The 23,983-nt window shown below is 53.6% G+C and overlaps 1 protein-coding gene across 3 annotated transcripts in view; it reads left to right on the top strand.

Moving 5' to 3' along the window:
• The window catches only part of OPHN1 (oligophrenin 1), a 49,835-nt gene extending 36,335 nt beyond the window's left edge, over positions 1-13,500 (top strand). The window contains exons 14-25 of one of the 3 annotated variants that reach the window (XM_027905278.1): positions 10-84; positions 1,747-1,831; positions 2,159-2,217; positions 3,650-3,755; positions 5,350-5,509; positions 9,074-9,221; positions 10,154-10,438; positions 10,759-10,766; positions 11,111-11,277; positions 12,243-12,293; positions 12,981-13,031; positions 13,176-13,500. In XM_027905278.1, coding sequence (XP_027761079.1) covers positions 10-84; positions 1,747-1,831; positions 2,159-2,217; positions 3,650-3,755; positions 5,350-5,509; positions 9,074-9,221; positions 10,154-10,438; positions 10,759-10,766; positions 11,111-11,277; positions 12,243-12,288 — 1,139 coding nt within the window. In that variant the 3' untranslated portion in view covers positions 12,289-12,293; positions 12,981-13,031; positions 13,176-13,500. Of the gene's footprint in view, positions 1-9; positions 85-1,746; positions 1,832-2,158; positions 2,218-3,649; positions 3,756-5,349; positions 5,510-9,073; positions 9,222-10,153; positions 10,445-10,758; positions 10,767-11,110; positions 11,278-12,242; positions 12,294-12,980; positions 13,032-13,175 lie in introns of all 3 variants that reach the window. The other 2 variants (XM_027905279.1, XM_027905280.1) reach the window with 2 other exon arrangements.
• The last annotated feature ends 10,483 nt before the right edge of the window (positions 13,501-23,983 follow it).

Here is a 23,983-nt window from a genome sequence, read left to right as displayed (position 1 = left end):
CCTCTTTAGGAATCACCACGGAGGGTGTGTACCGGACTGTTGGCAGCAATATCCAGGTGCAGAAGTTGCTGAATGCCTTTTTTGGTAAGAATTAATTATTCCATGCAATTACCCTGTCCCACTTTTGAATTGCTGGGGAGTGACAGAGAGGATCAGGTACCACAGTCAGAAATGTCCAATGTGGGTTTTGGTCCCTGCAACCCCTCTGAGTCACATCTTCCCCTCCTTTCCTGGGCTTTTCCCCTTCTTTCCTGTATCTTGGTGAGCTGGGCTGGGATAACACAGTGAGCTGGACTGGGGAGGCAGCCTCTGCAGAGAGGCCTCCATCCTGGTGTAAGGTTTTTCCCTGGAATGATGGGGACACCTCAGTGTGTGCGTTCAGGAGTCAGTGTACCTGTTAAGAAGTCAATGGATGCATTCCTGCTGTAAGCCTGCTTGTGACTGGATCTGTCTGTCATACAAACGCGACAGCTGGGGCCAGTCTTTCCAGGAGACCCCCTCGGCAGTCGTGGGGCTCAGCAGTGCAGCTCTGTGCTGGCACAGGTGCTCCCAGGCTGGGACCTGGCTGAGGCCATCGTGCCCTGACCCCGTGGTCACCCACGACCCCTCGGGTGAGCACTGGGCTCGGTCTCGTGTGCCCAAGGCTGAGCCATTGTCTGCACCCTGCCTGGGGGCTGGAGCACAGGGCAGGGAGTGTGATCACCTCACTGCCTCGGTGCCTCAGGCTCACCTCAGCTCAGACATCTAATATTAATGCAGCATTCAAAACCTTTGGCTGTTGTTTCCTGTTGCTCCTACTCTGGATGTTGTTTATTAAGACGCTGGTTTGTGCTGGCATCTGGCTGTGCCCAGTTCTCATGGAGCCACGACTTGGGGCAGCTGCCTGGCTCCACTCACTTGTGACTCATTGCTGGGCCTCAAGTTTTATTGCTGCTTGATTCTCACCCTCCCTGTGAGCAGCTCTGGTTTTCTCTTCCAAACCGCACCAGTGAGTGGCTTTTTGTTTTGTTCATCTGCGTGGCTTGGACAACCACTTGCCACCCCACTGGTGTGAATGCACAATGGAAAGCTCAACACCACAGAAATAACTGCTGCAGCAGGATTTCAACCTGAACTGCTCTAAGGAGTTCGATTTTTTTTTGTTTGTTTCTAGTCCTATTGCTTTTTAAAAATAAATCCAGCTGTTTATTTTTTTAGTATAGCTGCCCCTCATCCTACAACCCCACCCTTCACTTCATGGCACCAGAGACATGAAGTGGTTGTTCAGTGAGGATAAGTAGGAGCAAACTGTATTTCCACACTGCTGGGCCTCCCCTGAGCTCCTTCCTCGCCGTGCAGCGAGAAGGAATGCTTCCAGAACAGCATTCAGGGGAGCAAAGGAGGGACTGGAGCTGGCACTCAGATTACTATGGATGTCAGAAAGCTTGTCTTGGGCCTGTTGAAATGTCTTGTTTCTACCAGTCTTGGGAAAAAGCAAGCTATAGAGAATACGTCATCACTGACTTTTCAGCACTGCTTAAATTTTATCTTCTGTTTCCCCCCGTGTCCCTCATTAGCACTGCTCTCCATTGTTTCCAAAGTCCTGACACTGGTGCTGTTCTGCTTTTCCCAGCCATGGGAATCAGAAGCTCTCTTTGTGTGCTGCTGTGGCTTCATATGTCTCGAGGGGAGACCCCACCAGAGCAGACTATTTATAAACAACCTCTAAATGAACCTTATTTTAAAGCTATTTTGTTTTTCTTCCAGATCCGAAATGCCCCGGCGACGTGGATCTCCAGAGTGGGGATTGGGACATCAAGACCATTACCAGCTCACTGAAGTTCTATCTCAGGTAGCATTGCAGGTCACCCCTGCCCCAAGGGGGCAAAGGAGCCTGGGGTTGTTCAGGTGAAAAGTGGAGTAATTTGCTAGATGTTTACATCTGGCTATTGGAAGGGGCAAAGTCACAAAGGCTTGGGGAAGAGGAATGGATTTTGATAAATATGGGTATTGCAGAACCCCCCCATGCCATGGGGAGAGCTGTTTCAGGAATACTGCCTGGGGAGGAGATGCCGCTGTGGTGGCACTGAGGGACCAGCCGGTTTCCCGTCAGTGCAGGATCGGTGACGAGTGGGTCATGCTGCCCTGCAGAACTCAGTTTTCTTTCTGGTTATTGCAGGAACCTGTCTGAACCCGTCATGACATACAAGCTCCACAAAGAGCTGGTCCTGGCTGCCAGTAAGTGCCCTGGCCCTGCCCATCCCACACAGGGTCCATCAAACTCATTTGGCAGAGCTCTGCCAGCCCAACTCCGTGGTGTCCAGCTGCTTCCCCTGCACAAATAGCAGTGGCCCTTCTTTTTAAGTGCTTACCTGTGCAGGGAAGGTGGATTTTCCTTCTTTCCTTTGCTGCTGGAGTGCCCGCCCTTCCTTTGAACAGGGTTTCATGCTCTCAGGGGGTCTTGAGAGCCAGGGTATGTCACTCACCTGAGAGCAGCACAACAGTCCTACAAGTATTGTTGCCCTATAGTATTGATACATTTATTTTAAAACCCCTGAGGGAATGGGATGTGCTGTTGCCACACAGATAGCACACAGATAGTTGCTCCCTTTAGGTCATGAAATTTGTCCTGGGATGTTGAATCCAAAGTGTCTGCCAGCACATGAAAGACATTTCTCTGCTGCAGCTCTTGGGATTGAGCCACAGCAGGAATAGCAGAGGTCAGCCAGGAAGCACAGGTGTATTGCCAGGCCCTCACGGGTGCTGAGCTGGCCCATCCTCCACTGTCCCCTCACTGTGGCCATTGCAGATAAGCTGTGACAGTTGTGAACTGGCTGCATCCTCAGAGCATGTTGGGAGCCAGTGTCCTGTGAGGGAGATGGAGGGATGCAGGAAGCTGGTTATTGCTCTCAACATGGTAGTGCTGCCATTCAGAAATATGTGGCATCGGAGCATCCCTCACTCCTCTGTGCCTCCTAGAAGTCAGTGGGAGGGGAGGGGCCACCTCTCTTCCCTGTAGCTCCCTGGAGAATGAATAACACCCAATCTTTCTTGGAAAGGGAAATGTTCCACCACCTGCTGATGGTGCTCAATAAAGCCCAGGATTTATTAGTTTCAGAACTGGTTAAGTCCATGATCAGGGCAGGAGCCTGATCCCTTCACTGCCCTCCCTCAGAAACTTGCAGCATTGAGCTTCCCAGCCACTAGATCCCAAACCATTCTTCTGACACTGAACATTTTATTGTTTCTGGATTATTTATGCTTCTAAGGGTGACCTCTCTGGTTCAGGGACTTAGGTTTTTTCCCTGCAGGATATTTTAGGTGCTGTTCAGTGTTAGAGCTCTCTGTGCTGATAAGACACCAGAGAGGGGCCATGTGCTTCCAGGTGTGCAGGGTGAGGGTGTGAAGGGGAGGACCTGCCTGTGCCCAACCTCTTTTGGAGTGTGGCCTTGAGCTCCTTTTCAAGCTCCATTTCTTCCTTTTTCCACTTCACGTTGTTTCTCCCAGTGTTCACCCTGTTGCTGTGAAGTCTCACTTCCCTCTGCTCCCTCTTGCTCTCACACTGCACAAAATATCAGCTCCCACAGGTTTCCTTTGGCTTTATCTTTCCCTGGTGTATTTACTTTGAAAGTGGTGGGCACAAACTCTTCTTTGTGTTACTGCTTTGCAGAGTCCGAGAACCTGGATTACAGGCTGGGAGCTATTCATGCACTGGTGTATAAACTGCCTGACAAGAACAGGGAGATGTTGGAGCTCCTCATCCAGCACCTCGTCAAGTAAGCAGATGTTTTCCTCTAAAACCAAAGAAAGGGAATAATGGAATCGGCAGAACAAGCCATTTTTGGGGTTAGGTTTGCAAAATTGTATTCACCACAGCCCCCTTGGGAATTGGACTGCACAAATAAGGTGATTATCCTTGCTGCCCTCTGCATGAGGAGATGCTTCTGTTTCTGATTGCCCCTTCCACCCCTTTCTGACACATACAGTGCAGGAAATTATTTTAAAATTAAAATACCCTCTTGAGAGCAGGGCTGTAAATCTCACCTCTAACAGGAATGTTAGGTCTGGGGTTTGGGAATGGCTGTGGGACCTGTGCCCATGGGCTGCATGTGGACCTTTGGTTTTATCTTCAGCTCTGTGGATCGATTCCTGAGCCCTCAGAACAGCCAGAAGACATGAGCATGTTGGTCAGGTTCTGGCACAGGCATGTGGCAGTGGGTGCTTGGTGGCACTGAGCAGTGACCTGTAGCTCCACCTGTGAGCCTGTTACTGATGATCATGGCACCAGCACTGCACTGGGAATGGATGTATTCCTGCCTCCTTGTCACTCCAGACTGAAAGGTTTGGTGGGCAGGGACAATACTTTGGGCTCCAGGAATTGCTTTGGAGAAGCTGTTTTCAAACGTGGACTGTTTCCATCAGCGGGGCTGACGTGGCACTGTCACCCTGACACATGAAGGGGAGTGCCACGCCCCAATGCCATGGTCCCTCAGGGGGACTGCTTTGGGGGACCCTGCCTGCGAGCTGGTTTAACCTTTCAGGTATCTGTCTGTGTGGTTTTAGGAGCCTTTCTGTGTGCGAGGCTGAGCCAAGTGCCTGGTGTGCACCGTGAATGCACCAAGTGCCCCATGAGGCTGGTGTCATGCTTGTGGTCACTGAGTTTATTCCTTAAAGTGTTTACTATTAAATTCTCTTCACTCTCCCCCTGGAGACAGAACCCTTTAAGGCCAGAGCTACAGGGAAAACCCAGAGTTCATCACCAGTCTCTCCTCAGGCCCGGTTCTGGCTGAGGCAGTGCCCACCTGCATGGTTTGTATTGCAGCCAACGTCTAGGGCTGCCCTGCAGGCTCCATCCTCCTCCAGAGCTGGGGAACTGCTGGGCAGGCAGAGCTCTGCCACGTGGAACTGGGGTCTCTCAGAGAGCAGATGCTGTGCAGAGATTTATTGGAAACCACTGAAGTGTGCTCCCTGCCTTCAGTCCTCTTCCCTCAGAGAGAAGGAAAATTAAATCCAGAAATTAGTTCTGGATAAATAGGATATAGGATTTAAATTATTCCTTTGTTGAGTCCTTTTGTATATGTGTTGTGCAGATGACTTTTGATTGCAGAGTTAAAGTGGAACTGGGAGTGGGAAGGGATCAAATGAAAATGCTGTCAGCACGTTGCTCTCGCCAGCAGCTGTCCAAGCCAAATGTGCATGTCGGAGCTAGAACCGTGTTTGTCTCTGCTGGGAAACAAGTTCTCCTGAAACACAGTGAAGAAAATTGAAGGACTGATTCTTACTGTATCCTGGTTTTTTAGGGCTTGTAATAAGATCTGTTTGGAAAAAAAACAAACCAAACCTTATTCGCCCTTCCCCTGCTCTCTGCAGTGTCTGTGAGCACAGCCGGGAGAACCTGATGTCACCGTCCAACATGGGGGTGATCTTCGGGCCCACTCTCATGCGAGCGCAGGAGGACACTGTGGCAGCGATGATGAACATCAAGTTCCAAAACATCGTGGTCGAGATCCTGATCGAGCACTTTGGGAAGGTACGTGGCAGCTCCCCCAGCCCGGAGCGGCTCCTGCACGCTGTTGCTGTGGCAACGCAGCAGCACTCTGGCTCCTTCTGGAGTCTCCTTAGGCTGGGTTTATAGAACACACAGCTCTGAAAGGCTTCAGGAGGAAACAAAGAAGAGCACGTGTGTTCCTCACCGCTGCCTTTAGCTGATCCCAGAGCAAACACCGAGTCTGGGCATTTTTGCTTTTTGTTTTTAAATAAGCTAAAAACCCCTGTTATATGGCTGGACATTACAGGACCTGACACTTTCCTTTGCTAGACAGGGGCTAGGCCAGAGCAATACTGGTTTTAGTGTACACAGTCCAAGATGAGACACTGCATGACTGTTAAATCAGGGGAAAAAACCAGAGCAGACAAGTATTGAATGGTTGATGAAAGTAATTCAACTGTGAATGTGATCCGTTCAGATCCAGATGTGAGGACAGCATGGGGATGGTGTGGGAAGTCTAGAGGGAGCTGCTCCCTGGAGTGTGGGGAGTCTGGGGAGCTGCTGCCTGGGGTGGAGTGGTCGGAGGAGGCTGCAGCTGGTGTCCCGTGCCTGTGGTGTTGGGCCATGCTCTGCACAGGGCAGTGAGCCCTGGAGAGCCTCCAGCCCCATCTGCCTTCCATGGGTCTGTGCTGGCTGTTTCAGCCTGAGCATCACCCAGGGTCAGGCTGCTGGGATGGTGCTGAAGATCCACATGCAGACAACAGCTTTGTTGTGTGGGGTTCTGTCTTTGGAGAGCAGAAAATGCCTCTGTCTCTGCCTGCTCCTGGCAACATCTGATATCGGCTCAGGGATGTCAGGGTGGCTAGGGTGGCAAGAGCTGTGTGTTAATTTTTAAAGCTTGAGCAGCATTTGCATCCCGAGCAGCAGATCCCAAGCAGGGTGCAGACTGCTTCCCTGGTAACTGCCCCAGGTTCCGAGGAGTGGGTTGGTCCTTCAGCTTTCCATAACAGCATACACAGTGTCCAAACTTCTCTCATGCCTTAGAGAAGGAAAGCTCTGGAGCCATCCATTCAGGGATGCTGTTTGCTGTGAGGGGGCTGAGGCAGCTCCCAGTGATAGGGCAGCCCAGGGGCAGGGGCAAAGCTCCCTTCGGGAAAGGAAGAGGCAGCTGAAGCTGGATCAGCAAGGTTCTTGCAACAGGAGATGTGGAGCCAGAACAACCGGGTGGGGACCAGATGTGGGGGTGGGACCAGATGCGGGGGTGGAAGTTGGCTGTGCCGAGGATTGAAACCAGAGAAACAGGATGAAAGAGCTCAGAGACACTTCTGAGGATCCACACCAGAAGCTCATGGAGACACAAGACAGTTCCTTTGTAGGTCTCTGTGAAGTCTTTTAATAAGTTCTCACAGAAAAACAGGGACTGGTTTGTATCTGGGGTCTCACCCGCCTCACTCCAGAACTAAGGCTCTGTCCTCCCCCCATACAGCCCACGGCTCAGGCTGAGTCACCACACCATTACCCTGCCACCTCCAAGAGCTGGTATGGCACCTTTAATTAAGCCACATGTCCCTTTGCTTGCTTTTAATTAGTCTAGCAATAAGGTTAAGTCACATTTATTAGACTGAGCTTGTAAGTTCAGTGTTTTAGAGCTGAGAGTGTCTTCACCTCACACATGAGCAAACAGATGAGTCTGGAGGAAGAGGGGATGTGGGTTATGTGGTGCAATGTGAAGACTCTGAGGACAAAGTAACTACGAGGTCTTTGTGGATAATATTACTGTTTTCACAGCTCATGTTTCAGTACTATGGTTAAGTTAAATAGGTTGGTGGTTCTGAAAACATCTTCCCTATACAACCCTCCCTAAAGGGTCAATATCTTTGTACCTTCAGGTTGTTTAACTTGGATTGTCATTTAGAAGCAAAGCAGAGGTTGCACTCACATCTTAAACAGAGTTGTTTGTGGTGGGTTTAGCTTGGGTCTCAGGTGTTGAAAAGCACCTTGTGAAAACAGCATTCTGTGGTACCTCTATAAGCATCCATGGGGAACTTAACACTTCTTTTAAAAACAGAGTTGGATTCTGGTCAGGATATAGGAATGAGGTGGATATTTCCAAAAAAATTGCCCTCCTGCAGGCAGTACTTTGCTGTTTTAATAATACATGAGCTGTTGCTTTTAACTCCCTCTAATTCCAGGTAGGGAGAGCACTCCAGACCTTGTGTTCCGGAGTGGGAACATGTCCTGCCCCTGCCCCAGGCAGAGCCCTGTGGGCACTGAGCCAGCTCACGCCCTCTGCCACCAAACCCTGAATGGTTTGGGTTTTTTTCCAAGAGAGGGTGTGGAGTCTCCCTCACTGGTGATGTTCCAGAACCATCTGGACACAGTCCTGTGCCAGTTGCTCCAGAAGACCCTGCCTGAGCAGGGGGATGGACTGTATGGGCCACTGTGGTCCTTTCTCACCTGAATCGTTCTGTGACTGTTGCTCCTCCTCTCCTCATGCAGAGGGGGGCAGGGCAGGCTGTCAGGAGCAAAGCCCAGCACACAGATGATCCCAAGCCAGCCCAGGCTGGGCACAGAGCAGCCCAGCCATGGGGTGTGGAGAACCTGGCTGCTGCTGCTGCTCCTTGGGACCAAGGAGGTTAAACCAGGGATATGCTTTCCCATCCCCCATCTTGATCTCCCAGTCCTGCTCTTTGGCTGGGAGAAGAAGGAATACACTTTTGGTTTGAATTACCACAATAGGGCACTTAATCAAAGTAAAATGTTACATTTCTTCATGTTAAGATTTTTCTGGGTGATGCAACAATGTTTTTGTATATCAGAGCGTGGCCCGAGGGTGTGGTGGCCCAGCACTCTCATCCTCTGGGCTGGAGCTGGGAGGGGACCAGCTCCACATCTCCCAGGCCACCCCTCCACAGTAACCCAGGCTTTCAAGCCTAATATAACTTCAATTAACATCCCTGGGAAGAACCCCGGAGCAGCTCCTTAACATGATGTTTCAGCTATTCAAATGAAATTCTTTTTCAGCTCTAAAAAAAACCCCTGAGATAAAGAAGCTCTCAATTAAACCCACCAAATAGGTGCCACATGACCAGTGAGAAACAGCAGCTTTGTTTTTATGTCTCTGTTTCTTCCCAGGTAATTTCCTGGTACCACACACTTCATTGTAAACTGAGAGCTGAAGGGTTGTAGCGGTAGAGCTGAAACAATGATGGGTTGGTTTGGGTGTTTTGGAGATCATATCACCTCACCAGTGGGAATTTTGATGTTCCTCAAGACCTGTCAGCTCCAAAGCTTCAAAGCCTCCCTTGTCTGCTCCAGAAGAATTTGCTTTTACAGATTGTCTGTGTTTGTGATCTCACTGCTGAGCCGTGGAGACGGTGTCATGGTGGGGAGGGTGTCATGGTGGGGAGGGTGTCGTGGTGGGGAGGGTGTCGTGGTGGGGAGGGTGTTGTGGTGTGGAGGGTGTTGGTGATGGGGAGGGTGTCATGGTGGGGAGGGTGTTGGTGATGGGGAGGGTGCTGGTGGTGTCCACCATCCCCCCCTGTGCTGGGAGGTGAGGCAGCAGCCCCTTTGTTTTGGGTCACCTGGACATGTCTCCCTTTACAGATCTACTCCGGCCCCCCAGAGGACACCTCGGCCCCTCCAGTGCCCCCACCCAGGGTGGCTGCCCGGCGGCACAAACCCATCACCATCTCCAAACGTCCCCTGAGGGAAAGACCTGTCTTCTTTGGTGCTTCTGTGGAGGACAGTGGAGGTCAGTCCAGCTGTTCTCTGATGCCTTACTTGCCTCTCACCCCTCTTGCTTCCTGTAACCCCTTTCTGGAAGCAGTGGAGGAAAGAGCAGCAGGGCTGCACTTCCTCAGCCCTGAACACGTCAGGCAGTGAGGGCTGTTCTGAGAGAAAGGAAAGCAAAAAATACACACATTTGGTTGCATTATGTCATAAGTCAGATTCTGTGGGATTTGGGGTTTTCTACTTCATGCTGTGTTCTCCATTAGCTAAACTAAGGCTGGTTCTTGCACAAGAGAGGCCCAGAGGAGAGGTTTAGTGGCTTTGGAGGTAAAGGTGCAAAGGGAACTGCACAGGGAGGTGGTGTTTGCAGGGCTGGCTCAGCCACTGGTGCTTCCACATCCAGAGCAAGAACTCCAAAGCACTTTTTCAGGGCCCAGTGATAGTATTTTCTAGACCAAGTTCAACCCTGCTGTTAAATCCAGATGACTGTAAGGAAGTGCTGAAGCCCTTATAACGTTGAAGGGCACATCTGCTTTAAATCATGTTTCTGCACCCAATTTGCTCCAACTGTCACTGCAAGCTGTGCTCTGATCCCATTGTTACCAAAGAGATGACAAATTTCTTTCTCCATTGGAGTTTTCAGAGCTCTGATGATGTTTTAGGCATTAGAGTGTACATGAAATATACTTTATGAACTAGCAAAACATGATTGATTCACATTGCTCCTTCAAACCCCCAGACTGCTCATACCGTTGGGGCTGGCCTTGCGTTTCGATGCTTCCCCGAGCTGGGAGCGGAAGCGTTAGCAGGGAGCAGGGAGCGGGCAGGTTCGGAGCAGACCCCCTGCTCCTGGGTCTGCGGCACTGCCAGAGGGGTGAGATGAAGGGTTTTTGGTGGGATGTGGAGCGTGGCACACAACTAACCCCACGGCTCTCTGTCCCCTTGGCTCCGCAGCAGAGTGGCTCGGCCAGACCCCCAATGGAGGCGGCGTGGAGGCCCCCAAGCCGCTGCACCGCAGCCGCCCGCCCGCACCCCGGCCCGGGGGGGATGAACTGGGGCGTCCCCCGGCCGAGGGCCGGCCCCAGCCGCGCCCCGAGCCCGAGCTGGGCAAGCCGGTGGCCAGGCTGCAGGATGGAGGGGCGAAACCGCCAGGCAAGGCGGCCAACGGGGTGGTGAGCAGCCCTGCCCTGAGGAGCGGCACCCTGCAGGCCAGGAGACCGGCCCCACGGCCGGGGGGCAGAGACGGTGAGTGTGCCCCAGAGCCAACCCTGCCCCCGGGGCAGGCACCTCTGCCTGAGGGGCCAGAGCCAACCCTCCCTGGGGCGGGTGGGGGGCTTCTCTCCTTGAGTCCTCTTAGTGTAGCTCAGCAGGAGGGGCAGAGACAAGAAAACAACCTGAGACGTGGGAGCAGCTGAAGTGTCACACTCATTCCATGCTGACTTGGCCCTAAAAGACTTTGAAGGGTTAAGTGAATAGTGAGGTTGGCTGGATCTTGGGGAAGACAAGCAACTGAGGAGAGAAGTAGCGCTACTGGATAAAAGCTCAGAGAAGCAGTGGCTGCAGGGATCACCAGTTTATGCTGTTCCTCTCCCTTTTGCAAACAGCACTGCACAGGATTTAGTTAAGAACACTTGTCATTCCCAGGCAGTATCAGCTTCACAGTCAGCAGCTCCATGGCATTTGTCCTCACCAGCCCTGTTCCCAGTGCCAGGAAGGCTGTGCTGGGGCAGGCAGCGCGGGACCTGCCTTTCCATGGGCTCTGTCCCTCCCTTCTGGCAATCGGCCACTGTCAGCGAGAGGGTGTTGGGGCAGACGGACAGAACTAAATCCAGTGACCTGTTCAGTGTCCCCTCATAAACATCCCCCGTCTGCCAAAGCTTCCTGCTCAGTGTTTGTGATCTCCATCCTGCAGGTGACTGTGACGGTGTCCCTAAGCCGCGTTCCCATAGCGATAAGCCCGTGATAATGCGGCCTCCCGTGAGACCTCCAGATCCACCCTGCAGGACTCCAGTCCCTCCAAAGCTGGAGCAGAGGCCAGATCTGATAGCAGGGACAGCAGAGGAGATGCCCTCATCTGTGTAAGCCAGCAGCCCAGGAAGGGTGCGGTGCCAGTGGGGGTTCCTGGGGGCTTGGGGGAGCACGAGGCAGAAGAGGTGAGCCTGGGCAGCAGGAGTAGGAGTAGGTATCACCTCCCAGGAATTTTGGAAGAGGAGGAGGAGAAATACCCAGATGGTTTCCAGGGCCAGGGGTGTGCAGTGGCTGGAAGCCGTGGACATCCACTCGGCACCAGTGCGAGCACGGGTTCAAGTGTCACTTGGAAAGCTGAGCAGAGGGCATGCATGGCCTCCCTTCCTGGTCCTAGCAAACCTCTCAAATGAGACACTTCCTGGGGCAGAACAAGATCCAGCTTGGATCTTCTTAAGGACATTGGACAGAGTTCAGCTTCCTCCTCAGATTTCTTTCAGATTTTAGAGAGTAAGAAACCCTGCTGGCTTCAGTGGGAATTAAACAAAAGAAAAAACAGTGCCATGAGTGTCAGCTCCATGACCCAGGGCCAGGCCTTGTCTCTCCTGAACTGCCTGGGAGAACTTCTCTTTCTGTGAGCGGGGGCATGAGCACATAGACACTGAAGGAGAGGCCATGAAGGGCATGGATGCAGGCATATAACCCAGCACATGGCATTATAGGCAAGAACATGGAAATAATGGATGGATGTGGCACTTAGTGCGGTGGTTAAGATGGCGTGGTAATGTTTGGTCAAAGGTTGCACTAGATGATCTTGGGAGGTCTTTTCCAGCCCATATGATTCCATGATTCTGTGGTTCTGTAAGCAGCCCAGCCAAAGTGCTGGTGTGTGCTGTGAGGGCAGAGGGCACAGAGCGGGTGGCAGAAGGAGCCCAGCCGTGCCTTGGCACAAGTGCCGTCATTTGAAGGGGATCTCTGCAGTTCTGCCAATGCTGTGGCTCTCTTTTGCCTGGCACAGAGCGGATCTAATTAGCAAATAATCAGGTCACCGGCGTGACCTTTCCTGTCCTCTTTGCAGGGTGGCCTCTAGGACCAAGTTCTTTGAGACGGCTTCCCGAAGGTAAGGCTGGCATGGGGAAGGTGGCACATGGATAGCAGCAACCCTGCAGCACAGGGTGCTCCCTCTGAAGCAGAGCCAGCACAGCCACCCTGAGCCCCAGCCCCAGCCCCAGCCTGGCTTCGTCTTGCTTATGGGCAGCAGATGGGGCTTAGCTAGAATGCTGAAACTACACAAAGAACACAAAAACGTGAATCCAGATACAAACTTGATACATTAAGTCTGCCAAATGACACTCATCCCTGTGGATCCTTTTTGCCATGTGTGTGGGTCTGCCCAGCACAGTGCCCATTGTGCCTGGGCTTTGTGGGGAGACAGGTCATGGGCAAGCTGAGGAGGGCTGATCAGAGCATGTGGCTGGTCCCACACCGGGGGGTCGCGGGCAGGGAGGTGGGGGTTGATGGGTGACAGTGTGGACACCAAAGCCCTCAGCTCTGAGTGCCAGCAGGTGCCATTTGTGATAACGTCTGCCCAAATGAGCTCCAGCTCTGAAAGGTCACCAGTCTCTGCCCAAGGGGGAGCATGTTTCTGGGTGAGTCTGAGAACTGCTGCTGCTAGTGCTGCTGGGGAGGCCATTTGTTCTATTGTGAAGCACACCTCTCCCTGCCTGTTACCCAGCCTTGAGCAGCTTGTGGAGCTGAATCGGAGCCTGCTTCTTGCATTCATTTTTTCTTTGTTCTTTTATTTCCTTTTATCCAGTTCTTCATCACCACAAGGCAGGATCCCAGGTGATGAGAGCTGAGGCTAAAGGTATGTGTTTATGACAACAAATGAAATAATAAACAGAAAGCATTGACAAATCCAGCATTTATGGGGTGGTGGTAGTCCAGTGGCTGTGCCATCACTGACGGATTTGCACTGCTGCAGAGCATAGAGCTTGTTTTCTTTTTCCAGGCTTTGTAAGCAGCTCGGCCCAGCTGGACCCAGGAGACTTTCTGTGCTTGTGACCCAGGAGTCACAGCTGAGCCTTGCCAGCCCCAGTGCCCTGGAGAGCAGCCTTCTTACTGGACGATGATTTCCGAGCCACAAGTGGCTCAAGAAATTAGAAGAGGGAGACCATGATGGAGAGCAGGCCCTGCCCACGTGTCTGTGTTGAACTGTTTTCAGCCCTCCCACCTCTCCTCCCTGCAGTCTGTGGCAGTGCCTGTGTGTGCCCGTGCACGTCCGGCAGTGTGGGCAGGGCTGGGGGACCCCGACCAGCTGCGGAAGGGACAGCGGAGCCACCATTTACCTGCCCACTTTTGGGAAACATACCTTGACAAGGGTGGCCTTGGACAGTGCAGGGGCTGAGGCCCCGTGCCTGGGTACAAGGGCAGAGCAGCTGCAGCTGGGGTTGGCCCTCCTTGCCCTGAGAAGCCCCTTCCTCTGTGCTCGTGTTCCTTGCTTGGTGAGCTGTGCTGCGGTTGCAGTGCGTGGGGCAACTGTGCCTGGGAACACTGCCCGTGCTGGGCAGGGACAGGGGAAGCACTGTGTTCAGCTCTGTGGGACATCTCATCTCCTGGGCATCAGCATGTCCCTGTCCTGGAAGGCTGTGCCAGCGGGCGTGGCTGGGCCGGAGGCTTGGCCTGAGTGGGACTGAGCCCTGCCCGGGGTCAGCAGCTTCCGAGGGTGCAGCTGGGGGAAGGGGGCAGCAAGGGCTCCTCCTCCTGTCTGAGCCACACTCCCACCAGATCTGCTTCCCACAGGCACTCCAAGAAGTCTCTGTTCTGGGGTGATTCTGGTGGGCCAGCACAGAGGTGCTGAGGATCTGAAACTCACTGATTGGGGGTCAAACCCACCATTTTTCTAAGATTTCTTGTTTTCTTGTTTATGGATTTCCAGTCTGAGACGCCCAGTCTGTCCCTCAGCAGTGGTCTCGTGGGCAGTTACTGTTGCCTCAGAGCTGTCCCTGGCCAGGACCACCTCGTGCACCCCCATAGCAGTAGAGGCTTGTCCCAGGGCCATACACAGCAGCCTGTGGCTTCCCCGCTTCCTCTGCCAGCCCAAAGGCAATTTCCTCATTTTGAATGATTTTCCTTAGGTGCTGGGAGCATTCCAAAAGAGTGGGCAAACATTCCACCAACTGCTTCCCGGGTTCTCTATCCCTGGAGTGTGCTGTGTCCTGCCTGGCTCACGTTTTCCAGAGGGATGCTGCCACCATCCTTCCCGTCTGCCGGGGCTTTGCCTCGTGTGTGATCTTGTGTCTGTTATTGCTGGATGTCACACGCTGGTGCTCACACATGTTGTGTCCATGGTGCTCCTGCTCCCTTGGCTTCAGCAGTGCCCCAGTTGCTCCCTCCTTTGGATCTGGTGCATGAAAGAGGCTTTAAAACCAAACCAGCCTTGTGCTGTGGTGGCTGAGGCTGTGCCACAGGCACCAGTAGCACCTCGGGCTGTGCTGGGCCCTTCCTGCTGCAGCCCCTTGCCAGCAGCTCCAGGACAAGTGTCTTGGAGTCAGTAGGATGGAGCTGAAGTAAGAGGGAGCTGCTCTGACCAGCCCAGCAGCAGGGCCACCCACGTGCAGCACCACCAGCCCCGGCCCTGCGGCAGCCCCGGCCCCTCCTGGGGTGACTGTCCCAGGGGTGGCAGTCTGGTGGCTCCCACACACAAGGCCAGCATTTCCCAACTTCCTTCCCTGCTCAGGGCTGTGCTTTAGGGACCCCTCAAGCCTTTCAGTTTGGGAAGCTCTCGGGGTTCTCCTGCTGTGGGTGGCTCTGGAGGGGACACTCCCAGGACTCGTCTTGCAGGAGCAGTGGCTGTCACATTCCCCTCCTGCTCGCACCCACTGCCCAGCACAGACCCCCGAGACAGAGCCAGGCTCCACAGGCAGGGGAGTCCAGGAGAGCTGAGTTTCAGTCTGACAATGTGAGCAATGGGGAGGAAGCAGCAGACATATTTCATGGTGTCCTTTTAAAGCCCTTTGTCACTTGTGTGTCTGTGCTGGTTTTTCCGCCTCTGTGGGCGCAGCTGAACATGGGACCAGCAGTGGAGTGGTGGGGTGCTGGGGGTGATGGAGGCTGTGGGGCCCAATCTCTGCTGTCTTGGGGGCACAGTCCCCACTGCTCTGGGCACAGTTCCTGCTGCCAGTGCCCCAGGAGCAACAGCTGGGAACTCGGGATCGCCCCATGTGCGCAGCAGCCCCCCGGCATCAGCCCTGGAGCTGTTCCTGTGTGTACAAGCATAGGTTGCTATATGTGTTTATAAAGTTTCTATGAAGTCAAACAGAACCCTCACAGTGTGTTTTGTTTCTCTTTTTCCAGCCTGTGCTGTCCCTGCTGCTGCCCCCTCTGCAGGGAGGTGCCTTGTGGGGTCCTGGCCCCGTGCCCGGGCAGGCTGCCCAGGGCAGTGTCTGTGGGACTGGGAGCGCCCTGGGCTCTGCATGGCCCCACTCTGCGTTTGCAGGCCCCAGGTTTCTGCATTTTCTGACAGGAGGAGATGTCCTGCAGAGGCTGAATATTCCCATGCTGCCACACTGCCAGGACAGTGTCCTGCACTGCGAGTCACTGAGGCTTCAGGTTTGCGGTGACCAGCACCGGCGTCTTTCCATCTATCCAGCACCTTTCTCCTCTCCTCGCATCTGTTTTCCCACCCCTCATTACTCTGACACCATGCACCAGTGTTTGCTTTTCAGGCCCCTTGCTTTTCTTCACCAACAAGCTCTTTCAGGAGACACCAGTTTTCTCTGTCTGAAACGGGAATGTTGCATTTGGAGTCTGGGTTTCTGGAGAAGCCTGACAAGGTGGCCATGCCAGAGGGTGCCAGAGCAGGAGGGTGTTCCCAGGGACACGGGCAGCTGAGCTGCCGCCACGGCCCTGAGAGTCTCCAGCTGGAGTGGGGGTGCACGTCCACCCACGCTGCTCAGGGCTGGTTGGTGTTTCAAATCCTCCTGCAATTATTTTGTACCAGCCCAGCCCTCGCACGAGGCCAGGTTTGCTGGCTCAGAGGGCTGTGCTGTGCCCTGGTTCTGGGCTCCTGCGGCAGGCACAGATGCAATGCAGCTGGAGCAGCAACTTGAGGTTTCTCTGCTTGTTTTTTCTGGCTCCTAGTTTCTCTGAAATGTTTTCCTCTGGAGCTGTAAGTTTTCCAGAGCTGGATGCCTTCAAAACAGCGGCATTTAGGGAACTAAACTGTTTTTTTTGCTATTAGCCCTTGTATTAAGCGATCACGAACTGGAATGAGCACCGAGGCACTGCCCCAACAATCTCCCAGCCCACAGCTGCCTGGTTTGCTTTCTTACAGAAACCATTTGGATTTAATCTGAGCACAAAAATTATTTTCCAACACAAGTAAAGCCTTGTAGGTTTTTACACAGAGAGAAGATAACAAAACAAGCAGTTCTAAAGCTTGAGCCTGGGCCTCACAAAGTTCTTCTCAGAGGAAGAATTTGGAGAGGCCACAGACACTGCAGCAGACACATCTGTGTGATAAATTTAGAATTGAAATGTACTTAGTGGAACACTGACATCTGAAATTTATGTGTTGCACAGAGACCCATGAAGGCGCTGGAATCCACCCACATGGGACTCCTTGCAGGATCAGAGCTGCAGTTTTCAGCTCTGTAGTTCTCCCTGGCCCACCCCACTGCACAATTACCCATCTGGATGCTCCAAGCTGGGAGCAGCTCCCTGTGCCGGGTGGGTTCCTGGCAGCCCTCAGTAGATTTCTTGTCCTGTACACACAGCTGTAAATCAGGTCAGGACACCAAAAAGTCCTGTGATTGGTTTAATCAGTCAGGAGATGCTTTAAACCAGTAAAAGCTGTGATGTTTTTCATTCTCTGTTTTCAGAAGTGCTTTAACAACCTTTCTCAGAGTTTCTAAGGGCTCCTGCAAGGCAGAACTTCTGAAGATTCTTGAAATCCTGTATAAAATGTGGCCATTCTCATGTCGGCTCAGAGGAAAACCCACAGGACTTCCATCGTCCCACAGCTCCATCTTCCCTTGCTCTGCATGCTGCACACCCTGGCTCCCTTTGGTGACTCGACCGTGCAGGCTCTCCCTGTGGCACTGTGGCAGTGTGGCACTGTACCATGTCACCCCACTGTGCCATTGTGTCACTCTGCTGGGCCCCGCTTGCCCTCCCCTTGGCGCCTGCCCCCCGCCGGCGGGCAGAGGTGGCAGAGTTTTGGGTACAGAACAAACCCCGGTGTTGGCCGATGTCCCTCGTGTCAGGGCGCTCGAGTCGCCGTGACCCCGCTGAGGTCTGCAGTTGCCACCAGCTCATTCCTGGGAGCGTGGGCACAGCCCTGACAGCCTGCAAGGCACAGGGGCTGGCTGCCAGCTCAGCAGGGTCCCAGTGCTGGCACTTGTGGGCCCCCGGGGAGGGGAACTGGTGCCAAAAGAGCTGTTCGACACAGTTCATCATCATTTTGGGAAACGGAACTCTTTTCTGTTCTAAAAATTTCCTGCTGGCTGCTCCGAGGACAAGGATAAGCAAACAGCCTTAAAGCACAGGGCCATTTTGGGGCTTTCATGATATTTCCATGTTTCCAATTTTCTTCTTCTTTCTGATGGCTGAACTTTCTCCAGAGATCCCAGTGCCGCTCTGCTGGGGAGCAGAGGCATCTCCAAGGGCAGCTCTGGAACCCTCACGTGGCTCAGCCCCAGTGGTGGCACAGTGGCTGTCACTGCCCCGGCAGCTGCTGCGGTTTGGAAGGGTCGGGGGGGCAGCAGCTTCACAGTGGTCTGGGGTCCTGGTGAGCAGTGGCAGGGGGGTGGGATGGGGATGCAGGATGGGGGATGCAGGATGGGGGATGCAGGGTGTGGGATATGGGATGTCGGATGCAGGATAGGGGATGTGGGATGCAGAGTGCAGGGTGTGGGATGCAGGGTATGAGATGCAGGGTGTGGGATGCAGGACACAGGGTGTGGGATATGGGATGTCAGATGCAGGATAGGAGATGTGGGATGCAGAGTGCGGGATGTGGGATGCAGGGTGTGGGATGCATGGTGTGGGATGCAGGACACAGGGTGTGGGATGTGGGGTGCATGGTGTGGGATGCAGGACACAGGGTGTGGGATGTGGGATGCAGGGTGTGGGATGCAGGACACAGGGTGTGGGATGTGGGGTGCATGGTGTGGGATGCAGGATGTGGGATACGCAGCAGAGACAGCTGGAACATAACGGGGCAGAAGGAGTTGAGTGAGGTGGATTTGCCCCTTGGCAGTCCCAACCCTGGCAGCCCTCGGACTGGTTCCCTCACTGTCCTCCCACAGACACTGGTCAAGCCACACGAGTCAGGAGCTGCCAAAGGCCGATGTAAGCCCAGGAATGTGTGGCCACCAACGCACTGGGGCCCTCAGTGAGTCACTGGAGCAGTGACTCCTGCATGTCCCTGTGGACGTTGGTGGCCAGTGACCATTTGGCAGGTGGCACTGCGGCTGAGATGCCAGCAGGTACCCAAGATACCACCACAGCCCTGCGCAAAGGTGGCCCTCCCAGTGTCCGCTAAGGGTACATTTGGAAAATAACACATTAATTTTTCTGTGACTCAGAGTGAGGGATGGGACAGATTCCCTGCATGTGACTAGCCCTAATGCCAAGGCTCTGGTGCCCTTGGCGCTCTGTGCTGCAGCTCCTGGGCCACGGTGTGTGGATTGCTGCAGTGCAGTTACACACCAGGCATTGTCAGTTATCTGTGGCCTTTTGAGGTGGGTTTTTTTCAAGCTGTTTGCTTTGTCTCAGTTAATCAAATCTTGGCCCTGGGCAGGGTTCTCATCTGTGCCTTGAATTAACAAGTGGCTGATAAGCGTCTTCTTTATTACTTAGAGAGCACAGGTCAATTTTATAAAGACATTCCAGCAGACTGGATTTACAATTGCTCGTAAAGTTACCGAAAACAACAACGAAAGGAGGAGGACACTGGCCTTTATTAGCTTCTTGTTTTGAGAAATACATTAATCAAATGAAATTCAATTTAAAAGACCCAAAGAGGAATATATGAAAGGATTAGTCAACTGTGTAACTGAATTACCAGTTCAGACATGTGATTAATAGTGAAATCTGACTGTGGAAAAGCCTACAATGACCCAATGTACAGCCTCATCCACTGACAAATGACCCACTGATTCCCAGCGCCTTCACTCGCTGACAGCTGTCACACCCACAGCGATTTCACGCACAAAAACAACACAAAAGCCAAACACAGGCAGAGGGCAGAGCTCCAGCAAACCAAATTCTGCATTTATTGGACTCAGAACAACAGCAGATTTTCAGGTTACAAAAAGAGCTGAACACCAAGCGTGAGGGGCCACCCTGTGGCACAGCCTAGGGCTCACATGGGACCCAGGCGTGGCTGACAGAGCCAAAAAGGAGAATTTTCATTTACCCCAAGCGCAGTGTCATTGGTTTGTCTTTACCTGAGTGCCAGGCAGGCTCCTCTCTTTGGTTACACAAATAAATGGCCTTCAGTCCTGTGCGGGGACCTGAGACTCAGCTGTCCCCTGGGCATCCTGCAGTGGATCCCGCTGGCGCCGGCAGTGTCTGTCACTGTGCTCTCGCCCCCACGGCATCCAACTCTGGGGGGGTCTGTTTTCCTTATCCAATGCATTCAGTTCCAATTAAAAAAACCAAAGAGCTCTAGCAGCAATCTAAGAACGTCCTTTCGTCCTTTCCTAGAGGATTTGCCCTCAGGTGCTGTAAGCTGGGCAAAGCCCTCTGATTCCAAACGGGGCCGGCCCAGGCTGCGTGTGCTGTGCCCACCCCACGCAGCTCTGGGGGCCTCAGCAGTCACAATCCCACTGAGATGGGGCCAAGGTGTCCCCTGTGTCATGCTCAGCCCTTGCCTTGGAGCCACGTTCCAGGAAAGAACCGGCAACATCCCCCAAAGTCTCTTTGCCATTCCAAGGCTGCACAATCCTGAGGCACTGGCTTCCCACCTTCCCTCAGCTCTCTCTGGTGGAAGGAACAATTGGAGACACTGCCCTTTGTTCCTCCCAGGAACACAGTTGTGGCCTGGGAGGGCCCCCCAGGCAAAAAGGCACCAGCAAGGAGCTTTTTGGCTTATTACAAAGAAAATAAAATACATCAAATTGAGAACCCTTATTATTACAGAGACATGTTAACAAAGAGAAACAGCATAAAATTGCCACAGAACACCAAACATCCAGCACAGAGAGCAGCTTTTATCCACTTGCTGAGGGTTTATGTGGGTGCAGAGATTTTCTCTGTGAGTCACAAGCACAGGGTCCCTCTGCTGCCACAGGCAATGAGCTGGGGGGAGCAGGCACTGCTGGGCACGGGGAGGCTGCAGCACCCTGCCTGCCCCAGGCCACCCACCAGCCCACAGTCAGCCCCAGGTTTGGGAACAGGTGGAGCACAGACACGGCTCTGTACTCCCAGGATTCTGCCCAAACATGCCAGGACACTTTGTGCAGTCAAAGAGGACAGAAACAAAGGACACTGCATCATTCCCCAAGAGCAAACACCATCCCTGCCTAACCACAAGCAGCTACAGGAAAGCTGGAGGAGCCAATACCGTCACCACCTATTCCAGTATGCGCTCTGGGCACACCATGAAAGGGAGGACCTTTGCAAACTGGGCAGCACTCAGCCAGAAAAATAATTAAATTAGCAGTTTCTATTTAATTGGTACATTCTGACTCATTTCTTGAAGAGCATTCAGTGCCCCAGTGTGCAACCAGAGAGGACTCTCTCAGAACATCACACTAAATAGATATCTTTAGTGACAGAAAATGGGCCATGCCTTTATTTTACATAGATACAGATATCTTTAGCATATATTATGTTATTGAAACATCCAAGGCAAGAGCTCAGCAAGGAGAAGGACACCGTGAGGACCACTGGGCCGCTCTGTGGTGTGAGGTGACTGTGAGGGCAGCAGCTCTCTGACTGCCTGGGGGGCTGGTGACTCCTCAGGTTCCCCTCAGCATCACTACAGAGCATGGCAATGGCCCCACAGCCCTGCAGGGCTCAGAGCAGAGTGGCACCACAGGGTTTCCCTCCCTTGCTGAGCCCAATGCCCGTGCTTGAGGGTCCTGTTCCCTGAGCCGAGCACAAAGAGCCTCTTAACATGATGGCAACAACACATGGATGCTGCCAGTTCCCCACTCATCCACGGCCCCTCTGAGTGGAGAGTCACTGCCTCAGCTCTCACTCCCTGCTGAGCCACGGGACGCTGGCAGGAACCTGTCGGGCTCAGGAGGGCACAGCTCTGCCTCGGGAATGCCACATGCCATTGCACTGCCTGACCCCACCTTCTGGCATGACACAGGACTGAGGAAGAGTCCTTCCCACCTTCACTAAAGGCAGCATCCCTTATTCTGCCCCCTCTGTCATGGAACTGTGCCCATCCACGCATGTACAAATGCTGCTCTCAGGGAGATGCCAAGTGTGAGTCCCTTGTCCTCCATCTGCTGCCTTGGGAAGGAGCTGATGGTCTGAGCCAGCCCAAAAGCCCCCACACCTCTGAGATGAGCCAGAGCAGAGCCAGAGAATCTGCAGGGGAACGTGGATGTGGTTGGCTCCCAGCTACTCCAGGGCTTAGCCATCCTGAGGGGAGCCTCAGGGACAGCTTCTATGGGACTGTGAACACAGTGAAATTCTCTTTGCTTTATTAAAGCAAAAGTGGGCAAGAAAACACAGAAGAAAGGACAAAGATTCATGGCAGGAGCTGGACTTTGGTATTTCCTAAGTCTTTTCTTCTCCAGTTCCTGCAGCAGCCTGAGAAAATCTGGGTGAAAACTGTTCATTCCCCCAGCAAATACACACACAGGTGCTGCAGGTCCTGGCTCCCATATCTCCTGGTAACTATATTATAGGAACCCAACTTTTGAATGAAAAAGTTGAAACTATGATGCTGAAGAGAGAAAGAACACGATCCCAGTGCCCCCACCTGCCCCCTACCCTGGGCCGGGGGTGCTGCCCATGACCTCCTGCTCCGCTCAGCACTCGCTGGTCAGAGCAGCTGCACACACGGTGACACGAGAGCAGGTGACACACGTGGGGCAGGTGACACGAGGACAGGCGACACACGTGGGGCAGGTGACACACATGAGGACAGGCGACACACGTGGGGCAGGTGACACGAGAGCAGGTGACACACGTGGGGCAGGTGACACACATGAGGACAGGCGACACACGTGGGGCAGGTGACACACATGAGGACAGGCGACACACGTGGGGCAGGTGACACACGTGGGGCAGGTGACACACATGAGGACAGGCGACACACGTGGGGCAGGTGACACACGTGGGGCAGGTGACACACGTGGGGCAGGTGACACACGAGGGCAGGTGACACACGTGGGGCAGGTGACACAGGAGCAGTATCATCCTCCCACTCCCCACCACTACTTTTCATTCACATGGTGCTTCCACCAGCAAAGCAGCATGGGCAAACCCCTGTTAGGTTTGGTTTGTTCCCGGTCTCCCAGCAGGAGGACACCCACGCTCACCAACCAACCAAACCTTCACTGACACGAGCCTGTGCCAAGCACAGAGCTCTCCCAAGAAGCTGCCCTGACTGTTCAGAACCATCCTGAGCTGATGACAGGAACTGGGCATCACCACCCATCGCTCACTGAGCTCTGCTGCAAAGGGCCTGGGAATGTTCCAGAAGACAGGGATGCTCGAGCAGCATTTTTTTACCAGTTCATTTGCTCCTATCCATAGTTCACACCAGCACTGGGCTGGCAGCCCTCCAGCCTGGGGGAGCCTCCAAGAACAGCATCTCCCTGGCTGCCAGTCAGGACATTCACCTATGGATTCCATTGAGGGAATTCCACCTGCATGAGGGGTTTCAGGAGGACAAGTGGGATCAGAGCTGTATCTAGCAGGGGAAGGAAATCCATTGCAAGCACTTGAAAAATTCTTCTCTTCAATAGGGTTTTTTCCCTACCCCTTCTCTTAATGAAAATCCCATCAAAAGGTTGGAAAGTATCAGGAAAATTATTTGTCTTACAGCGAGTTTGCAAAGGAGCAGCTGCATCACAAGGACATTGCCTGGAGAGATGGGAACAGGGCTCTGGGTGGGCACAGGGATCCAAGCGGGCACAGGGATATGGGTGGGATCAGGGCTATAAGTGGGCTCAGGACTCCTGGGGAGCACAGGGATCTGAGTAGGTGCAGGGCTCTGGGGGGCTCAGTGCCCTGGGTGGGCTCCTGGTTTGCTGTTTGCTGGCACGAGGACCCCTCGCAGGGGTCTGTGTTGGTAATGCCAGGCTGTGTCACAGCCCACATGGGATGTGTGACCCTGGCACGACGTTGTACATGCCCTGGTCACTGAGAGCCCTGGCCAGGGCTGAGCAGGGGGTTTTGGTGGGCTTGGGGTGTGCAGGAAAGGGGGAGCTGGAATAGTGCAGGGACCGGTGTGGTCACTGTGTGTGCGCTGGGGGCAGGAGGTGCTTGTGGGGTGGGGGGCATGTGTGACAATGTATGTGGGACGGTGGGTGTGTGACAGTGTGTGTGGGATGGTGTGTGTGGGACAGTGAGTGTGGGATGGTGTGTGTGGGTTGGTGTGTCTGTGATGATGAGTGTGGGACGGTGTGTGTGGGATGGTGTGTGTGGGATGATGAGTATGGGACGGTGTGTGTGGGATGGTGTGTGTGGGATGATGAGTGTGGGCAGGATGGTGTGTGTGGGATGGCGTGTGTGGGATGGTGTGTGGGGGATGATAAGTGTGGGATGGTGTGAGATGGTGTGTGTGGGATGGTGAGTGTGGGATGCTGAGTGTGGGATGGTGTGAGATGGTGTGTGTGGGATGGT

The sequence above is a fragment of the Empidonax traillii genome, unplaced genomic scaffold (genome assembly GCF_003031625.1).
Source record: "Empidonax traillii isolate 1590-97213 ecotype Southwest subspecies unplaced genomic scaffold, ASM303162v1 scaffold1138:size371499, whole genome shotgun sequence".
Taxonomy (NCBI): Eukaryota; Metazoa; Chordata; class Aves; order Passeriformes; family Tyrannidae; genus Empidonax; species Empidonax traillii.
Note: the sequence above shows the minus strand (reverse complement) of the source record. Positions and strands in the feature narration are given on the sequence as shown.